The sequence below is a fragment of the Pollachius pollachius genome, assembly GCF_949987615.1.
Source record: "Pollachius pollachius genome assembly, chromosome: 8".
Lineage (NCBI taxonomy): Eukaryota > Metazoa > Chordata > Actinopteri > Gadiformes > Gadidae > Pollachius > Pollachius pollachius.
This window is the reverse complement of record NC_136941.1, coordinates 9,295,470-9,315,665: the sequence shown is the minus strand read 5'-3', so window position 1 is coordinate 9,315,665 and position 20,196 is coordinate 9,295,470. Positions and strand designations below refer to the sequence as shown.

Below are 20,196 nucleotides of genomic sequence, written 5' to 3'. Positions count from 1 at the left end.
TGCGCCTCAAATGTCGTCGCTCGCATTTCGGAGATTGTGTTATTCCTTCTGCTCTGCGCATCGATCTTATCCTGTGCGGTTGGGTTTGTTTCCCTGTGTGCAGGTGTGGGATGCGGCCCGTGTGCTGATCAAAGCAGCGGAGCCCCTGACGACCAGTGACACCAAGACGGTGGCTGAGTGGACCAGGCAGATGGCCACGCTGCCGCAGGCCTCCAAGCTGGCCACTCGCATCCTGCTGCTCACGCTTCTCTTTGAGGTGAGTTATCTTCAAAACTCATCTGAGATTATTATTTATATTAAAGCTGAACAAATATTGTTTTTCCATTGTGGACAAGGTCTCTTCCACACTAGATTTATTCACCAGTGCTTTCAGTAGAGGCGTATCTGACTTGAGCATGTGCTCTGCCCTTTTCCCTGACAGGAGCTAAAGCTGTTGTGCACCAGAGTGGTGGAGCGCAGCGGTATTCTTGACTTGCTGATTAAGCTGCTTGAGGTGGTGCAACCCTGTTTGCAGGCTGCCAAGGAGCAGAAGGACATCCAGACCCCAAAGTGAGTCCTTAATCATTCTAGGGACGAGAAAAACTACTGCCTCAGGGATATCAATCGCTGTGGCGTAAATGCCAAAGCACACAGTGTGTACATTATGGAAAGTAATCCATACCCCATTTCTTTACAGATGGATTACCCCAGTTCTTTTGCTTATTGACTTCTATGAGAAGATGGCCGTTTCTTCAAAGCGCAGAGCACAGATGAACAAGGTTAGCATCCACCAGCTCGGAGACGGCGACGATACACGACTGCCTCTTTCTTGCATTCTATTTGCCTCTAAATAATATATGAACTATCTTCTTATTCGTGGCACCTTTTTATTGTTCCACCAGTACCTGCAGCCTAACGGCAACAACTGGCGGTGGTTTGACGACCGCTCTGGCCGCTGGTGTAGCTACAGCGCGTCCAACAACAGCACCATCGACTCAGCCTGGAGGGCCGGGGAGAGCAGTGTGCGCTTCACCGCCGGACGGCGACGCTACACCGTCCAGTTCAACACCATGGTGCAGGTATGTAGCGTCACCGTCGCAAACGCCACCGCTGTTTCATCCTAAAGCAGAGCAAGTAGTCGTCGGCTGGTGATCCCACTCTGATGGAACGGCTTGTATTTTCTCACCACTGCCAGGTGAACGAAGAGACGGGCAACAGGAGGCCAGTGATGCTGACCGTCCAGAGAGTTCCTCGGTTGCCCAAACCCTCCAAGACCGGGGGCACGGCGGACTCGGAGCGAGAGGAGGGTGAGAAGACCAAGCCGGAGGAAACCCAGACTGACCAAGGTAACTGGGGGCCGTGGTTAGGGAATGGGAAGCGGTTGGTTGTGATGATTATCGCTCTTTAACCCGTGGATGTACTGGCCTGTTTAACATAGTTGGTCCGACAGCCCTCACAGCAGAACCGGGCGCAGCAGTGGAGATGGCCGCCCCCAAAGAGGACACCAGTCCGCCGAAGGACGCCACGTCGACGGGACCCTCGGCCCCGCCGCCGGACCCGGACCCCGCCCAGGGCACGGACATCGCCGTGGAGGGCCTGTCCGAGGACATGACCACGGTGCTGATCCGCGCCTGCGTCAGCATGATCAGCGTGCCGGTGGACCCCGACACCCTCCACGCAACGCTGCGCCTTTGTCTGCGCCTGACGCGCACGCACCACTACGCCATGATGTTCGCCGAGCTGAAGAGCACCCGCATGATCCTGGGGCTCACCCAGGTCTCGGGCTTCAACGGCTTCACCCCCCTCGTCACCCTGCTGTTCAGGCACATCATCGAGGACCCGGCCACACTGAGACACACCATGGAGAAGGTGGGCGTTTGAGCCGACACGAGGATCCACCCTTTCTCTAAATGACACCGCGGGTGAATAGGTCTGACTGTGGTTTCAACCTTGTGCAGGTGGTGCGGTCTGCCGTCACCAGCGGAGCGGGCAGCACCACCTCTGGGGTGGTGTCGGGCAGCCTGGGCTCCAGGGAGATCAACTACATCCTGCGTGTGCTGGGCCCCGCCTCCTGCCGCAACCCTGAGTGCTTCGCAGAGACTGCCAACAGCTGCATCCGCATCGCCCTGCCTGCTCCGCGAGGCGCGGGCACCGGTAATCCAGCCGACCGCATCGTATTCACATGGGTGCCTGATCTGGAGGCCTTGGGTTTAGGATTTGGTGTCTCTTTTGATTTGACACGGAATCGGCTAAAAACATCGTAAATGGCTTGTCCTGTATCCAGGCACGATTTTGAAACCTGACACGGTGTTGACAATCCTCTGTAGTAACCAAGTTGTGGTTTTCACATAAAAAGCAAAAAATTGCCTTCAGCCAGAACACTGGGTCTTTATCGCCGTCTGGTGGTCATCTTGTGCAATTGCGGTGGTTAGTCCTGAAATTAAATTTCCCATTTCAATAGGGGAGGCTAATGTCAAAATTTAACAAAGGGTTCTCGATATATTCACCTTTTTGTCTTATAACATTTGCGTCAGATGTTCAGTCTGGACCTATAGTGCTATTATTGGATATACTATGAAATAAGAAATGTATCTCAGGCAGACACTACTTGTCCCTTTGACAACAATCTCATAGGTGTTATCTTTTTTCAGGTACCTATATTATATTTTATAACGTATAGCCCTTGTAGTTGTGGATACTCTATTCACTTTGTGTTCATTTAGGCAAATACCTGAGAGAGAGGCCTCGTGCGGGAAGAGGTTAATGAATCTTTATTCTTTCTCTCAGTGTCTGATGACGAGTTTGAGAACCTGCGCATCAAAGGGCCCAACGCCGTGCAGCTGGTGAAGACCACCCCCCTCAAGCTGTCCCCGCTGCCCACCATCCCAGAGACCATCAGGGAAGTCATCTGCGACATGCTCAACGCTCTGGCCGCCTACCATGCACCTGAAGAGCGTAAGATCACCCGACCAACAAAGTTGTCTTCTCATCCGCCTTCACTTCTGCTTGGATCCTCATGGTGTGTTTTGTTGCCGTGGTTCCAGCCGAGCGTCCAGAGGAGCGTGCTGCGGCGGCGGCGGCGGCGGCGGCGGTGGTGGTGCCTGGGGGCCAGGACCTGTCCCAGATCCTTCAGGATGTCGGGGACGACGTGTACCAGCAGTACAGGCTCACCAGACAGGGCAGCGACTTTGACTCACAGTCTGCCTTCCACATCAATGTAAGTCCTTATGACCGTGATCCTGTTATCTTGGTCTGTGGCTGGGTGTGTTATGGACGGGAGTATTTGACTGAACGGTTTCAATGACTAACATGAGCGTTGCTCCCTCCAGCCTCAGGTGTTCGCTGCAGATGGAGCTGTGGCTGACTCTTCCCAGTCTGGCACACCCCAAGGCGAGGGTAAGATGTGTTTTTGTTATTTATTTCGTAATGTCTGCTCTCAATCACCATGTCATGCCACATGGCTTGGATTCTGAACATCTGTTTTTTGTCCTTGTTCCCCCCCCAGCCTCCACGCCGGAGGAGTTGCGTGAGGAGAAGAAGGAGCAGGAGGGAGAGAAGGGTGCCGGCACTGAGGAGAGCAAAGCGGCTAAGGCCAAGGCTAGCAAGCCTCTGATGCCCACCTCCACTATCCTCAGACTGCTGGCCGAGTTGGTGCGCTCCTACGTGGGTATCGCCACACTCATCGCCTCCTACAGCTACACGGCTGGACAGTCGGAGCTCATCAAGGAGGTGGGTACAATGACAAAGCCTCCTCTCCAGTGTTGCCTGGCGTCGGCCCATTGTCCTAGTGCTTCTATTGTCCTTTATTCTGACCTTCGCCCTGTTTTTTTCCCTCTCAGGACTGCAGCGTTCTTGCCTTCGTGTTGGACCACCTGCTGCCCCACACCCAAAACTCTGAGGACAAGGACACGCCCGCACTGGCTCGTCTATTCCTGGCCAGTCTGGCGGCCGCCGGCACCGGCACGGACGCGCAGGTTGCCCTGGTGAACGAGGTGAAGGCTGCCCTCAGCAGAGCCCTGGCTATGGCGGAAGGAGCAGAGAAGCACGCCAGGTAATGACGGCACCAGTCAGTTCCTGCATTGTGCAGGAACTGACTCTTATCCACACAGTCTTATCCACACAGAGCAGTTGTATTAATCTCTGGTCCATCCACCACAGGCTCCAGGCAGTGATGTGCATCATCAGCACCATCATGGAGTCCTGCCCCTCCACCTCCAGCTTCTACAGCACGGCCACTGCCAAGACACAGCACAATGGCATGAACAACATCATCCGCCTCTTCCTCAAGAAGGGCCTGGTCAACGACCTAGCACGTGTGCCACACAGCCTCGACTTGTCTAGGTGGGTCTTTCACCTGCAGTGTAACAATGTTTAATTATGGTCATTTGCAGTCAAATATAATTATAGTATCAATAACTTAAATTTATTGTTTTGCTCCTCTTTGCACTTCAGTCCCAACATGGCAAACACAGTGAATGCTGCCCTCAAGCCCCTGGAGACCCTCTCTCGTATCGTGAACCAGCCCAGCAGTCTGTTCGGGGGCAAGGGAGGCTCCAGCAAAAACAAGGCTGAACACGACACCGTGGGCGCTGCCAGGGACAGCAACAGCAACACCACGGACCAAGGTGCCCACACGGCTCAACATTCTTGTGCATTCTTGCTTTATTTAGATGGCCACCAAGTGTTCCCGGCTGCAAGCTGATACGTGGTGTGTTTCTAGGAGAGCCAGGTGAGGCCGAGCCTGTGGAGGGAAGCAGGGTGCCGGGAGCGGACAGTGACCTGATGGACGGAGAGACGGAGGCGGACACAGTGGTGATCGCTGGTCAGCCAGAGGTCCTCAGCACTCAGGCCATGCAGGTGCATAACACTACATTATCTCACACTTTTCTTTAATGAGTATAGAGTGCCTATGTTGGCATGAGTTGCTCAGTGCTTACTTGCTGAGTGGATTTGTTTGTGTCCTTGTGTAATTACCTTCTGCCGTTGTGTGTTTTATGTATAGGTGGAGAATGAGTTGGTGGATCTGATTGATGAGCTTCTGGAACGGGACGCTAGCACAGCAAACAGCGCCATTATAGGTAAGATACGATGCCTCTTGCTGAAAGGCTCTTAACAGCAGCTTGGGGTAGATGAAGATGTAATTCATGGCACAGCTTGATTCTACTACAGCTAGTGTTCCTTTTTATGGGCTGCCATTCAGTAGGACGCAGTGGTGAAGACGAATCACAGGAGGATGTGTTGATGGATGAAGCTCCCTCGAATATTAGCCAGACTTCCACTCTCCAGGCAAATCGGGAAGGTATGTCCGCTCCACACAATGAACCCCTCAGTTGATACTAGCATTTATCCATTTATTGACATGAGTTTCTGGTGCTATTAAAAAATAATGGATTATTTGTATGTTTTTTTTTATCAGACTCCATGAACATCCTGGAACCAGAGGATGAAGAGCACACACAGGAGGAAGATTCTAGTGGCAGTAATGACGATGAAGACAGCCAGGATGAGGAGGAGGAGGAGGAAGAAGAGGAAGAGGAGGAGGACCAGGTCAGAAGAATGAATGGAAAGCCGTTGAAGGAGCCAGTTTTACAAAAGGAATGTATGCTCATATTTTCTCTCACCTCAGGATGATGAGGAAGGAGACGAGGACGACGATGACGAAGGTTCGGAGATGGAGTTGGACGAGGACTTCCCAGACATCAATGCTGCGCCTCACATCCGCTTCGAGAGGTTCGACCGGGACGACGACCTCATCATCGAGTTCGACAACATGTTCTCCACAACCGGTACGCAAGACCTCCCCTTCCACTTTTAACAAGGGGCATAAAAGCACCATCTTTATGACCTCGTTTTCAAAATGGCCGTGGCGTTGTGCTTGAGCTGTCGCCCTAATGTCTGCCAACTGTTCTCTCTATTGTGTTCCTCCGTCAGCTGACATCCCTCCCTCCCCAGGCAACATCCCCAGCTCCCACCCCCTGATGGTGCGCCACGCTGACCATGGCTCTCTCACCCTGGGGGCCGCGGGCACCAGCAGCCGCCTGGCCCAGGGCATGGGCCGCAGCCAGCGCACGCTGCGCCAGCTCACCGCCAACGCCGGCCACACCATCCACGTCCACTACCCCGGCAACCGCCAGCCCAACCCGCCCCTCATCCTGCAGAGGTGAGGACCTCAATGTCCCAACGCCGTATGGGCTCGCTTCAGGCGTCTAGCCATTCGATCGGGCCCTTCACTGTACCTCTGGACGCTGCTTATTGGTTGAATCACAGGGTTATGACGTACTGGAAATGACAAACTTTGCATTGCATACGTTTGGATTGCATACATTTGCTCATAACACCTGTATCTGCTGTGATGGGTGCAGCTGTTGAGCAGTGAATTAGTCTGGGTGATTAACCAACGGTCCATTCCTCCCTCTCCCAGACTGCTGGGCCCCAGCGCAGCAGCGGACATCCTGCAGCTCTCCAGCTCCCTGCCCCTGCAGTCCCGCGGCCGCGCCCGCCTCCTGGTGGGCAACGAAGACGTGCACATCATCGCCCGCTCGGACGACGAGCTGCTGGACGACTTCTTCCACGAGCAGAGCAGCACCGGAGGACAGGCCGGTGAGGACCCCTTATTGAAGGACCGTTGCGGTCTTTAGGGTTAGGGGCCATTGTTTGTTAACAACCTTGACTTGGAGCTTATGGGGAGAATCACAGAGCAAGTTTGCCGGAGCTGAGCGAGCAGGTATTCTGCAGACCAGCTCGGCTTTTGGATTACTTTCTTAAAGTTGTAATTTAAGTCTTCAACTTTATTCTGCGGTTTCCTGACTTCTTCCCTTGTTATAGTTTAAGGGATGTACACGTCATAACATCTGGAATTGCCCTTCCCAGGCACTCTCTCCAGTATCCCCACTGCCCTGACCAGGTGGACAGATGAGTGCAAGGTGCTGGATGCCGAGAGCATGCACGACTGTGTAGCAGGTGGGCTCATCTAGCACACTGTCGTTGTCGCGCAACGATTCCAACAATCTCCAACCTGTGTGTGTTCTTCAATCCCCCTAACGTGGTGTGATGTTTCCAGTGGTGAAGGTGCCAATCCTGCAGCACCTGGAGAGCCTGCGAGATGAGGAGCTGGAGGAGCGCAGGGAGAAGAGGAGGAGGCAACTGGCTGAGGAGGAGGAGGCTAAGCAGAGCGAGCGGAGGGCCTCGGGGGCGGAGGACAGCAGGGAGCAGAGCCTGCAGGTCAGCAGATGGAGAGAGGTCTGTGTGCTCATCATACGAAAAGCAATACTTTGGTGATTGAGATGTAGGATAAAGTTTGATGTTTATTTCCTCCTTGCTCAGGGTCCTGGATTGGGGGTGGTCAATGGCGCAGAGAATACTGCAGGTAGACTGAGCTTACTTTACTCTTCTGGCTACAGATAATGTGCATGCATCTTTGTCTGGACTCAACACCGTCTCCTGAATCTTCAGCAAGTGACAAGCCGCGGATCAGAGCGTGTTGTGGGATGAGGTAGTAGTTTGTATAGTTTTAGGATCACACCAGATCTGGGAGATAACTATACAGTCTACTGTCTTTCTCACAGCGATGCGACAGCAACTCTACAGTCTCGGCTGCTCCAGTGTGCAAACGCTGAACAGCGGAGGTTTATATTTCCATGTGGGCTCTGCAAATACTTCACAAACTGACCTTTTTTAAATACTGCCTTGTTAATTCATTTATTAGTTTCTCTCGAATGTGTTTTTTCCAATCCGCTATACTTAAATGATATACATTTCTCTTCCATGTACTTGTATATTAATGTCCAAATCTGGCTATGCTGTGGTGAGGTAGTAAGTTGTGTTGTTGTTGGGGATCAGGATTATTCACCCCGTTCAGGAGATAACTATACAACTTACTGCCTTCCTCAGTGTAGGCCCTGAACATCATGGTGTGCAACTATAACGACATATTGTTAAAGTCTAAGCGATTGCAATAATACAACGCACTTACTGTGCTCCTGGGCATGTGAGCTCTGAACTTGGCGTTTTTATGCATTGCTGTTCCAGAAGGTGAGCAGGCCCACGGTGCTCCTGGGTCCTGCCTGGATCCCCCCAGGGCCTCTGAGGGCTTCCTCACAGCCCCCCCATCAGGAGAGGTGACCCCCACCACCCCTGCTCCGCACGAGCAGGCCCTAGTCTCCCTGGAGACGGCCATCAGCCAACAGGTCCATCAGCCTATTGCTGACCTGCTGCTTGCAGAGTCGCACGCCAGCTCGCTGGCCGCCCTGGCCGTAGCAGAGGCCTCCCAAATGGAAATGTCCCCGGCCCCCACAATCGGTGAGAGAGGAGGAAGTGGTGGTGGTGGTGGAGGAGGAGGAGCAGTGGATGGAGGCAGGGAAGGTAGAATAACTTTAAAGACGCCTCTCATACAGACAAATGTGTGCCAGGCTGGTAACCAACCTTAGAAACCACGTTTACCATTTTCGATATGACTCCGCTAACCCCTATGGTGGCGTTGTTCCTCTCAGCCTCCCTCAGTCCAGATATCGCGGAGGCCTCCGAGCCTGTTGCGGCGGGCGTGTCACAGCTGGAGGGGTCACCCATGGACACCAGCAGCCCTGCTTCCACCACGCTGGAGGAGGCTGCTCCCAACCCTGCCCAGACCGCCCACCTCTCCCAGGAGCTGTCAGGCAGCGCTGGCAGTGCGGACAGCGGGCTGACAGACAGGCAGACGGACGCAGAGACTGGGTGAGCTCCATGTTGTGCTACTGAGCCCTCTTCTTTGTTAGGTCCGTTAAGCGTCAGTTGGGCCACACTCGCCGTACTCGAGATTTAATTTGGTACCTCTTTTCTGTCCAGATCCACCACTGTCTCGTCACCCGGGGAGACCATGCCCCGGAGTGACAGCGCTGACAGCCAATCCCAGGCCATCCAAGAGGAGCCGCTGCCCTCGACCAGCAACGACGACGAGGACCCACTAGCAGGTAAGAAAAAATAAACTCCGTGCCTCACTGGTCCTCTTGCTATTTACGATGGTGTATTAATTTCCTTGAATCGTCAATGGCCTAACGATCCTTGTTGTCACCCAGGCATCAATCTGCCGGAGGGTGTGGACCCCTCGTTTCTGGCGGCCCTCCCCGAGGACATTCGGCGCGAGGTGCTCCAGAACCAGCTGGGCATCAGGCCCCCCTCCCGTCCCCCCGTCACCTCCAGCCTGCCTTCCTCCACCACCCCCGTACTGAGCGGCCCCGGGGTCACCGAGGTCAGCCCAGAGTTCCTGGCCGCGCTGCCACCCGCCATCCAGGAGGAGGTGAGAGAACCCCATCAATGCCTGAGATTTGTATAGATAAACGTGGCTAAGGCTGTATTCCTGTACCATTGGGAATCTACCTTAATTCTGTTGCCTTTTGGTTTGGAAAACCTTTCCCAAACCTATGCACAAAATGCTTTGTACCTATTAGGCCCGTTACACCATTGGTCAGCGTCTGTAAATAAAAGTTTATGCAAGCATTTTAAGACACAGGACCTTGCTGTTGCTGCGTTCCAGTTGGAGACACTGCTGATTATATCGTTTGGACAATGCTTTATGCCAGCATTGCGCTATGTAAGGCGTAAAACTCCCCAAAGGGACTTCTAGCAGGGCTGTTACTCTCCTCTATAAATAGAACCAGTGTTGGCCTGGTTCTTTGCATTAGCAATCTGCTCTTGGACTGGTATATCGCTAACACCAGGCACGATACATAACCATCGATCTACAACCTTGTCGCCTCCAATGGGTTCTTGATTGACCTGTTCGGCCCGTCTCCTCTAGGTGCTGGCCCAGCAGCGGGCCGAGCAGCAGCGCCGGGAGCTGTCCCAGCAGCCCACCCAGGGGGACACGCCCCTGGACCCTGTGACCTTCATCCAGACCTTGCCCTCGGAGCTCCGCCGCAGCGTGCTGGAGGACATGGAGGACAGCGTGCTGGCCGTCATGCCCCCGGACATCGCCGCCGAGGCGGCCGCGCTGCGCCGCGAGCAGGAGGCCCGCCAGAGGCAGCTGATGCACGAGCGCCTGTTCGGCCACAGCTCGTCCTCGGCCCTGTCGGCCATCCTGCGCTCCCCGGCCTTCACCAGCCGCCTGGGAAGCAACCGCGGCGTGCAGTACACCCGTCTGGCCGTGCAGCGCGGGGGCACCTTCCAGATGGGAGGCACCAACCACAACAGGTGAGGGCGGCGCTGAACTTTTTGTTCAGTCAGAAGGAACAATGCACTGGAGAATGTACGATATCGACCAGATGATTATAAAAACCATAACGCGGTATCAAACGGAAAAGTGAGGCGAGTCCATTATGGAACGGTGACGTTCTGCAGAGGGCTGAAGGAGGTTTCTTTTTGTCCCCCCCCCACAGACCATCCAGCTCCACGGTGGACTCCCTGCTGCGTCTGCGCGGCCGCCTCCTCCTGGACCACGAGGCCCTGTCCTGCCTGCTGGTGCTGCTGTTTGTGGACGAGCCCAAGCTCAACACCAGCCGGCTGCACCGCGTGCTGCGCAACCTGTGCTACCACTCGCAGACGCGGGGCTGGGTCATCCGCAGCCTGCTGTCCATCCTGCAGCGCAGCAGCGAGAGCGAGGTGTGCGTGGAGACGACGCGCCTCGATGACGCTCGTGGCAAGAGGAACCCCCAGGGGGGCTGTGCCGCCAAGTCTGCCGCCGCCGCCGCCGCCGCCTCCCTCTCCTCCTCCTCTTCGTCCTCCTCGTCGTCCGCCTCGTCCTCCTCTTCCTTGGAGCTACTGAACCGGGTGGAGTCCCGCAGCTCCAGCCAACTGTCCTGGCTCTCCGTTTCCATGGACGCGGCCCTGGGCTGCCGGACAAACATTTTCCAGATCCAGCGGGCGTCGGGCAGGAAGCACGCCGACCGCCACTCGGCTGGGGGCACGGGGCCCGGAGCGCTGGGAGCAGGCGTAGGAGGGATAGCCGGGCCGCCCCCAGGGGTCACGTGCACAGGAGGTGGAGGGTCCACTGTGCACATCCACCCGCAGGCTGCGCCCGTGGTCTGTCGCCATGTCTTGGATACCCTCATCCAGCTGGCCAAGGTGAGCGCCTGAGCCACTGGACATGTTGGTCGAAGGTGACCTATTATACCACTAGCTGTGAGGGGGTCAGCCGTTACAAGCCGTTTTTAAAAATCGGCCTCTTCTGACATAAGTGTCCACCTAGATGTCGGCTGGATAGACCAGTCTACCAGCCGACCCCGAGGACTCTTAACAAACGTCGCTCATCTCTCCGGCTTGTTACTGCTAATCACACTCACACCCAGGGGTGTAATATGTCAGCTTCTGAGGTTAGTGGCCAGCGGTCGGTCTGACCCTCTATGCCTGTGTCGTCCCCAGGTCTTCCCCAGCCACTTCACCCAGCAGCGCTGTAAGGACCTGTCGACGTCACCCTCCGACCTGGACGCCCGTCTGTGTTTGGCCACTGCCGGGGCGGCCGGCGTCCTCGGCGGTGTGGTCGTCGGCACCCGTTCGGGCAGCAACAATGCCGCCTCCAACGTCTCCTCGGTTCCCACCACCACCCCCAACTCCCTGGGCTCCTGCGTCATCACGCCCCAGTCCCTGGGCATCTCCACCGACTTCTGGGACCTGCTCGTCAAGCTGGACAACATGAATGTGAGCCGCAAAGGCAAAGCCTCCATGAAGACGGTGCCTTTAGGGGGCGGCGCCGAGGCGGAGGGCGCCCAGTTTAGCCTGGAGGCGTCCCCGCTGGGCCAGCTGATGAACATGCTGTCCCACCCGGTGATCCGCCGCAGCTCTCTGCTCACGGAGAAGCTGCTGCGCCTGCTCTCCCTCATCTCCATCGCTCTGCCCGACAACAAGGCCACCGAGGTGCCCGCCGGCCACCCCGCCCCGCAGGCCGCCGGCTCCAGCACGGCGGCCGGGGCGGCGGGAGTAGCGGCCCCGGCCGCCGGCCTGAGCACCCTGACGGCGGGCTCTGCCCAGGTGGCTGCCACGGGGCTGGTGGGAGCTGTGGTGCAGGGCTCGTCTTCACTGGCCAGCCTGGCGGCGTCTCACATGTCCGCCTCCGCCGCGAGCTCTCTGCCCACCTCCACTGTTAACATTTCAACCGGTAAGCACCAATGGTCCGTGTCGGTATTAAGCGTGGTCGTTTGTACGAGATATTGTGGTCTCTTTGGTTATACGTGTGTAGGTATTGAATGAGACCTTGTTGATGTTCCCTGTGAACAGGGAAGCAAAGGATTGCTGTTTGCAGCAATGAAATTGACTCTAAGTTGGCCTCCACTGGACTCACTGAGAAACAACTACAACTCTCAGTGGAGGTATGGGAAAATGAAACGGCCAATGAAATAATGGCATCCAGCCCTACTTACGAACTATTTAATGCAGCACTACGAACACTTTCCTGCCTCACCTTTATTAATCGTTAACCAACGTTACGGGAGGGTCGCTGATCTGCATTCTGCTCCCTTGTGTGTCCAGGTGCTGACCTCTCACTCGTGTTCCGAGGAGGGTCTGGAGGACGCCGCCAACATCCTGCTGCAGCTGTCCAGAGGAGACGGAACCACCCGAGACACTGTCCTCCGCCTGCTGCTCAGTGGAGCCCGACACCTGGGCTACACGCTCTGCAAACAGATCGGTCAGCTCCACACCCACATGCACTGGTCCCTCTAGACATCGTCGTGGCGATATTGCATCTAGGACAGATAAGTCCTTTGCGGCAAGGACTTATCTGTGAAGTTTTTCAATAGTTTCACGCCCTTCCAGGAAAGCTGTTTCGCTCTTCAAGGACCACCGGTCTGCTAGTTCAAAGCAAAAAGGCAATGAACAAGGGGTCCTTGTGCATGTATGACTGGTTGTTGCTGCGAAAAGCTGTAAAGGATCAAGGAAAGAAAAATAGGAATTCATGTTTTCTGTGTTGTCCACAAGAGAACTGTGGTAGCAAAATCATGAGGACTTTGTGTATTGGGAAACGGGAAGATGTAAAGAAATTGAAAGATTGGACAATTTGATTGTACCCGAGAAATGCTTCAGAAGTGGCGTTACTTCAGCATGGTGACGTAGGGTGCATCATGAGATGGAAAGTATTTTAAGGTTAGATGTTGGATGTTGTAATGCAAACTAAAATAATTAAATTGAAACTAAACCTCAATCCCCCTCCACACGCCACCAACCCCCGTTCAGACGGCGTTGCACCCCCAGCTTGTATATGACGTCTACCACCCGTACTCGTTCTCAAAGCCTCCATCCTCTGTCCCCAGGCACGTTACTGGCGGAGCTCCGGGAGTACAACCTGGAGCAGCAGAGACGGGCCCGGGCCGACGCCCTGTCCCCCGACGCCCCCCCTGAGGACTCCTCCATGACTAGGCTCAAGGGCAAGGTCCCCAGCAGGTGAGCTGACGGAGGTGGCTCCGCTGCTGCCCAGGGAGGCTTCCCTCTGGACGATATAATCTTTCCTCATTGCTCACTTTAGTTTTGTTAGCGTAAGCAATGGTGGCAGGTAAACCGTTCAGCTTATATAATTTAGCATGGAAATATAATTTCCTAACAATGTCAAATATCTTGGTTATGAACAATTTATTCATACAGGGGGTTCATTTGCATTTTTAAAAAGATTTGGCTACATAATATCTCGGTCTCATCAACCACGGGTCAAAGTTTGTTTTGCGTAACCGCCCATTTCGGTGTACTGACGGCATACGCTTTGCTGCCCTTTCTCGTGTGTTGGCGGGGCCGCAGGTTCGATGGCTCTGAGAGTGTGGTGATCGTGGCGGCTCAGAAGCGCACGCTGGGCGGCCGCGAGCTGCAGCTGCCGTGCATGAGCTCGCTGACCTCCAAGACGTCCACGCAGAAGTTCTTCCTGCGCGTGCTGCAGGTCATCATCCAGCTGCGGGAGGACACCCGCCGTGCCAACAAGAAGGCCAAGCAGACGGGGCGGCTAGGTAGGAAACACAGATGGACGGACACACACACACACACACACAGGAACGGCCACACATGCACGGACACACACACAAACACGAACGCGCGCACACGGGCAAACACTCCCTCTTGTTTATGTCCCATGCATCATTAGCCTCAGTAGCTGTGCGCGGCTAAAGGCATGCCCACCTCTCGTCCCCCTCCAGGCTCCACCAGCCTGGGCTCGGCCAGCAGCATCCAGGCGGCGGTGCGGCAGCTGGAGGCCGAGGCCGACGCCATCATCCAGATGGTGAGAGAGGGCCAGCGGGCGCGCCGCCTCCAGCAGGCCCCCCCGCCCGCCGCCGCCGCCGCCGCCGCCGTCGCTACCTCCGCCGTCACGGGAACCTCCCTGGCTGCTCCCCATGCCCCCGCCGCCACTGCTGCCCCCCCTCCCGGCACGGTTGCCGCTGCCACGGTTAGCATGCGCCGCACTGACCAGCAGGCAGACTGCTGCCGACAAACTGCCCACTGTTAGCGGGCCCGCGTCGAGGCCTAGCGAGCTAGCTAGAATAGAGAGCTTTTGTCGCTATGGGGATAAACGTTGACTACTAATGCGTATTGTGCATCGGCCTGTGCACTGTGAAAAGGTTTGCAGTCTTGATGTATTGCCTGCTGTGCTACTGGATAATCCGACTTTTGCTTGCTAAATGCTTCCTGCTTTTGGCCTCCCCCTGATTCCTGGGAATGTGACGGAATGCTATAGTTCAAGGTTATAATGGAGGTTGTAATTAAACTGTATCCTTTCTCTTGGGGTGTTTCATGTAGTCTGAGGGGCAGTCTGTGTCTGAGGCCCAGGCAGCCCAGAGGGATGAATCTCCCATGGATGTAGACCAGCCGTCACCTCTGGACCAGGACGCAGTACCCCTGGGTAGGACTTTCATCTATATCAGAGCAGCAACATCGTGCTGTTGGTCAGAGAGCTCAAGGGCCGTCTGATGGTTTGGTGTCACCAGGATGGCTGGAGAAATATGAACCGCTGTCAATTGCCGGCATATGAATCTTGCCATGTGTTATAACGCTACTTTTGTACTGTAGATGACGAGGGCAACAGCCAATCAGAGAGTGAGGAGAGGCTTCCTGACCTGCCGCTGCTCAGTGAGCAGCTTCTTTTGGACGAGCTGTGGGACATGCTCGGGGAGTGCCTGAAAGAGCTGGAGGAGTCACATGATCAGCACGCAGTACTGGGTAAACCAATCTCATCGAAAACGAAGCCGCCTACGCTACTGAAAATCCCTATGGGGCCTGTAATGTGTTGTCCTGTGCATTTATACAACGCTTGTCTCGTGTCCCCAGTTCTCCAGCCAGCTGTGGAAGCCTTCTTCCTGGTCCACGCCACAGAGCGAGAGAGCAAGCCCCCGGTCAGGGACACCCGGGAGAGCCAGCTGTCCCACATCAAGGACGAGCCCCCTCCGCTGTCCCCAGCGCCCCTCACCCCCGCCACACCCTCTTCCCTGGACCCCTTCTTCTCCCGGGAGCCGTCCTCCATGCATATTTCTTCCAACCTGCCCCCCGACACCCAGAAGTTCCTCCGCTTCGCTGGTGAGTACATAGAAACCTGCATAAACACGGAGGGACGACAATCAGTTGCGGATCGGATGACTAACTGCCATATGACCCCCATGTTGTTTTCAGAAACCCACCGCACAGTGCTTAACCAGATCCTGCGCCAGTCCACCACCCACTTGGCTGATGGGCCCTTTGCAGTACTGGTCGATTACATTCGCATACTTGATTTTGATGTGAAGAGGAAGTAAGGGCATCACTTTGTTTAATGGCGATTTCTATCTTAGTGCCATTTGATCGCGTCCGGGGTGATATCTACAGCACTCATGGCCGTTGCTCGACCTTTCCCCTACCAGATACTTCAGGCAGGAGCTGGAGCGTCTCGACGAGGGCCTGAGGAAGGAGGACATGGCCGTGCATGTGAGGCGAGACCACGTGTTCGAGGACTCGTACCGGGAGCTCCACCGCAAGAGCCCCGAGGACATGAAGAACCGGCTGTAAGTCTGCCCACCACCTTTCCTAGCAGGTTTTTGTTTAACCCTTCAAGCCGGTTTTGCCAACGCTTGTTCCCCGGTTCCTCCTCCAGGTACATTGTGTTCGAGGGGGAGGAGGGCCAGGACGCCGGCGGGCTGCTCCGGGAGTGGTACATGATCATCTCCCGGGAGATGTTCAACCCCATGTACGCCCTGTTCCGCACGTCGCCCGGCGACCGCGTCACCTACACCATCAACCCCTCGTCGCACTGCAACCCCAACCATCTGAGCTACTTCAAGTTTGTGGGCCGCGTGGTGGCCAAGGCCGTGTACGACAACAGGCTCCTCGAGTGCTACTTCACCCGCAGCTTCTACAAGCACATCCTGGGGAAGAGCGTCAGGTACTGGCCGCAACGCCATTCTTCAGAAGGCTTTATACAGCAGACCTATTTAGTGACTTCCACTCCACTTATGGTCGCGGTGGGCACGATGATGGCTGGCTTGCATTTTTTCCGTTTCACCCATTCATCTGCCTGGTCCTCAGGTACACGGACATGGAGAGCGAGGACTACCCCTTCTTCCAAGGCCTGGTGTACCTGCTGGAGAACGACGTCTCCACGCTGGGCTATGAACTGACGTTCAGCACTGAGGTGGGTTATCTGATCATTACTTGTCTTTGCAGCCACTGTTTATAGTTGGATTGATTTCCGACTGTATCTCAGTTGGAAACAGACAGGTGTAGCATAGGTAATGGTAAATACTCTTCATGGTAGAATAATCTCCAAGAAAGCGTCTAAAAGTCCTCTTCTTGGGGGTTTGTGTAGGTCCAGGAGTTTGGCGTGTGTGAAGTGAGGGACTTAAAACCCAACGGTGCCAACATCCTGGTCACAGAGGAGAACAAGAAGGAATACGTGCACTTGGTCTGCCAGATGAAGATGACAGGTAATCACGTGACTCTTCATCCCCCACCCCGTGACCTAGGGGTTGTCATGCGGATGACGTACAGCTGGGTCTCGGACACTGTGCCTAACTGCCTGCGTTCTGTTCCCCAGGCGCCATTCGGAAACAGCTGGCGGCCTTCCTCGAGGGCTTCTATGAGATCATCCCCAAGAGGCTGATCTCCATCTTCACAGAGCAGGAGCTGGAGCTGCTCATCTCTGGCCTGCCCACCATCGACATCGACGACTTGAAGGCCAACACGGAGTACCACAAGTACCAGTCCAGTTCAATCCAGGTACTGGGCCCTGTGTATTCAACCAGGTCTGATGTCATTTTAGGAGAATTCAGCGGGACTAAGATCCACTCATAGTCCGAGTCGGTTAAGGCAGAGTAAAAGGATAACATTCTAAATTCTAGTTTTTTTTTTTCTGTGATTAATATAATGGGTCCAAATGGATGACGCTGCGATGCGTGCACAGGAGCCAAGTCTGATGCCTTCATAGTCAAAGCCTATCTGCCATTGACACAAAAGTTGTCGGAGCATTGCAGACAACATAAAATTTCATTGGATGTGAAACTAAAACCCGTCTGATCTCAGATCCAGTGGTTCTGGAGAGCCCTGCGTTCCTTCGACCAGGCGGACCGGGCCAAGTTCCTCCAGTTTGTTACCGGTACCTCCAAGGTGCCCCTGCAGGGCTTCACGGCCCTGGAGGGCATGAACGGCATCCAGAAGTTCCAGATCCATCGCGACGACCGCTCCACTGACCGCCTACCTTCTGCTCACACCTGGTAACCTCATCACCACTGGCCCAGACACTCAACATGTACCGTGTTTTCCGCACTATAAGGCGCACTTAAAAGCCGGTAATTTTCTCAAAAAACGACAGTGCGCCTTATAATCCGGAGCGCCTTATATATGGATCAATTGGTTAATTGGTTGATCCATACTGGTTGTAAACGGCGCTCTGTCAAAATGTTTCAGTATGAAAAACCAATAAAAACAATTTAATAATAATAATAAAATGTTTCACTACGACTACGATAAAGCCACACCGCTTGCAGCATTACGGCTATCGTAGTCAGTGCCCACAGCATTTTACTGCGCTTACTCACAGTCCCAGTATCTCACAGTATCACACTCACAGTATCTTCTATGCTATGCGCCTTATAATCCGGTGCGCCCTATTTATGAAAAAAGTTCTAAAATAGGTCATTCATTGAAGGTGCGCCTTATAATCCGGTGCGCGTTATAGTGCGGGAAATACGGTATCTTATTGTGAACGGGATTATGTGCTAATGAGGTTTTTTTTTTCTCTCTCCGTCCGCAGCTTTAACCAGCTGGACCTTCCAGCCTATGAGAGTTACGAGAAGCTGAGACATATGCTGCTGTTGGCCATTCAGGAATGCTCCGAGGGATTCGGATTGGCCTAGACACTGAGACTCTTGACACGCACATGCAAACACACATACACGCAAACACACAGACACACAACGCGTCCACACACGAGTTAGACTTGACTACCTTTGACACATTTATACTGATGGCCCATAATGCACGCACACATACACACCATTCAGTGTCATTACTGGAATACATGTTGAATGGCCTAGACTTAATGGTTTTTTTAATAAATATAAAGAGGGATTAAACCAGCAAGCGAAACGGACTGATTGACATTGCCTACTACACAGAGCCTCATGTGGACACATCAGTGTCTCCCTTTCCAGATTAATGGCAAATGCAAACAGTGCATTGAGAGGATTAAAAAAATACATGGACTAATATAAGAGACATTTTCTCCATTTAGTTTGATTTCTCTGTACAAAAGGTTTGGGAGTTTATTATGTTTAATCTTTTTTTGTTCTTCTCTGGCTGTGTAAAAAAGGAGAAGGATGTGTGTGTGTGTGTGAAACAGGATGGTTATAAAACCTTTGGGGAAAAATGTTGGTTGTTTCTCGTTGCATATTTGTGACCTCACAAGCCTTGAAGATGGGGAACATTTTTATGGGGGGAAAAAGAACAACTTGAAAAGTTTGAGATATTCACGAAAATGCACTTTTCAAACGTTTTGTGGCATTTTTAAGGAAGGATGGTACATAAAAAATGAAAACACCTGAAGGAGATACAGAAATTAACCATAAATTCTAGAGTATTTTTGGCTATTAAATCGCTGACCCAGCCTTGAGCCTTTGAATCAGAGAGTGAAATAACCATGAATAAATGCATAAAATTGAGTCTTGTCTCATTTAAGTGTTTTACCATCACATCAAATAACTAATCCCCAAACAAAGTCTATATTATAATCTGGCTGTGTCTGATCACTGTTAGGCGATTAAGTTATTTTTTTACTGTTATACCAATGGTTTGCACTGAAGGTTTTTTTTTTTTTTTTTTTAGATTGGACCTCTGCCACATTGTGCATTCTTTTGTCATCTTGGTGTACATACTTTTTGGTGGATAGCTTTGACAATGGATTCTGAACAGCTGTTAAATGTTCATTGTTTTTGTCATGTCAAACGGCATGGATTGCCTGCCCAAGGGAAACTATTTTTTTATAAATGAATTTACAATAAACCAAAATGGTTTTCATCAAGGTGGTCAGGGAGATTCGGATCATCTCTTTTCCTATCCCAGATGTATGTCACTTTTAAGCCATGTCTCTTAGGCTTATCGTGGATTGTTTGTGCTGTCCATTCAATTTCTATACAACACACAAGCATCTCCTTCCACAAACGATAACCTCCCTCAGTGCACACAACCCCCTCCCTCTATTCGCTGATGCGTGTCGAATCCAGTCATTCCTCGTATTTGCGCTCAACCCGTCACCATGTTTCCAGCTTCTCTTACCTGTTCCTGCGTGCCGTGTTTGTTCCACTTGAGGACACACTACAGGCAATGAAATCCAATTCTCCGCCCAGTGTTGCTTTTTCTGCCTCTCTTGCCATATTCCCCACCCGCTTCGGAGGAAGGAGAACGAACGAAACGGCATCGGCATCCGTGTATGATTTGGTGTTGGCCGAGGCGTGCTAAATGAAATCACAGCGCTGCCGTGCAAACAATTTCAGGGCCTCCTTTTTACTATCTACCAACCAGCTTTATTGTTTGCTCTCCTCTATTGGTTAAAACCTGCTCTTGAGCATCAGTGTTTAAGCCACGCATAGTTTAATCGCAGGCCTACTTTTTCTGTGTTCAGATTTCTTCGAATTAATAAAGGTAGAAAAATAATTAGTTCACCTAGGGAATACTGGCAAATGTTTTCACAATGCCCTGTTTATTGTGGTTAATATTTGTAGATGTTACAACAACTTAGGTGGTAATTATGCTATTTATAGTTCGCTTATAGAATTGCATTTTTAGAAAATGAGTTTATAACTGAAAAACAAATCC

At 53.2% G+C, this 20,196-nt stretch overlaps 1 protein-coding gene across 1 annotated transcript in view; it reads left to right on the top strand.

Annotated features, from left to right (window-relative positions):
* Positions 1–18,600, top strand: part of huwe1 (HECT, UBA and WWE domain containing E3 ubiquitin protein ligase 1) — a 34,040-nt gene extending 15,440 nt beyond the window's left edge. The window contains exons 37-83 of the mRNA XM_079741525.1: positions 104–256; positions 422–549; positions 677–758; positions 882–1,058; positions 1,175–1,325; positions 1,418–1,848; positions 1,938–2,133; positions 2,767–2,934; positions 3,024–3,196; positions 3,309–3,375; positions 3,485–3,708; positions 3,819–4,030; positions 4,138–4,320; positions 4,432–4,604; positions 4,700–4,836; positions 4,982–5,057; positions 5,180–5,278; positions 5,396–5,526; positions 5,606–5,765; positions 5,911–6,139; positions 6,401–6,579; positions 6,850–6,939; positions 7,040–7,218; positions 7,303–7,345; positions 8,008–8,340; positions 8,469–8,688; positions 8,800–8,924; positions 9,030–9,250; positions 9,752–10,143; positions 10,329–11,013; positions 11,311–12,043; positions 12,163–12,254; positions 12,415–12,571; positions 13,194–13,323; positions 13,672–13,874; positions 14,061–14,308; positions 14,659–14,761; positions 14,929–15,078; positions 15,187–15,432; positions 15,526–15,643; positions 15,753–15,893; positions 15,983–16,270; positions 16,414–16,519; positions 16,694–16,811; positions 16,922–17,103; positions 17,407–17,597; positions 18,137–18,600. Coding sequence (XP_079597651.1) covers positions 104–256; positions 422–549; positions 677–758; positions 882–1,058; positions 1,175–1,325; positions 1,418–1,848; positions 1,938–2,133; positions 2,767–2,934; positions 3,024–3,196; positions 3,309–3,375; positions 3,485–3,708; positions 3,819–4,030; positions 4,138–4,320; positions 4,432–4,604; positions 4,700–4,836; positions 4,982–5,057; positions 5,180–5,278; positions 5,396–5,526; positions 5,606–5,765; positions 5,911–6,139; positions 6,401–6,579; positions 6,850–6,939; positions 7,040–7,218; positions 7,303–7,345; positions 8,008–8,340; positions 8,469–8,688; positions 8,800–8,924; positions 9,030–9,250; positions 9,752–10,143; positions 10,329–11,013; positions 11,311–12,043; positions 12,163–12,254; positions 12,415–12,571; positions 13,194–13,323; positions 13,672–13,874; positions 14,061–14,308; positions 14,659–14,761; positions 14,929–15,078; positions 15,187–15,432; positions 15,526–15,643; positions 15,753–15,893; positions 15,983–16,270; positions 16,414–16,519; positions 16,694–16,811; positions 16,922–17,103; positions 17,407–17,597; positions 18,137–18,239 — 9,126 coding nt within the window. The 3' untranslated portion in view covers positions 18,240–18,600. The remainder of the gene's footprint in view (positions 1–103; positions 257–421; positions 550–676; positions 759–881; positions 1,059–1,174; positions 1,326–1,417; positions 1,849–1,937; positions 2,134–2,766; positions 2,935–3,023; positions 3,197–3,308; positions 3,376–3,484; positions 3,709–3,818; positions 4,031–4,137; positions 4,321–4,431; positions 4,605–4,699; positions 4,837–4,981; positions 5,058–5,179; positions 5,279–5,395; positions 5,527–5,605; positions 5,766–5,910; positions 6,140–6,400; positions 6,580–6,849; positions 6,940–7,039; positions 7,219–7,302; positions 7,346–8,007; positions 8,341–8,468; positions 8,689–8,799; positions 8,925–9,029; positions 9,251–9,751; positions 10,144–10,328; positions 11,014–11,310; positions 12,044–12,162; positions 12,255–12,414; positions 12,572–13,193; positions 13,324–13,671; positions 13,875–14,060; positions 14,309–14,658; positions 14,762–14,928; positions 15,079–15,186; positions 15,433–15,525; positions 15,644–15,752; positions 15,894–15,982; positions 16,271–16,413; positions 16,520–16,693; positions 16,812–16,921; positions 17,104–17,406; positions 17,598–18,136) is intronic.
* Positions 18,601–20,196: the final 1,596 nt, after the last annotated feature.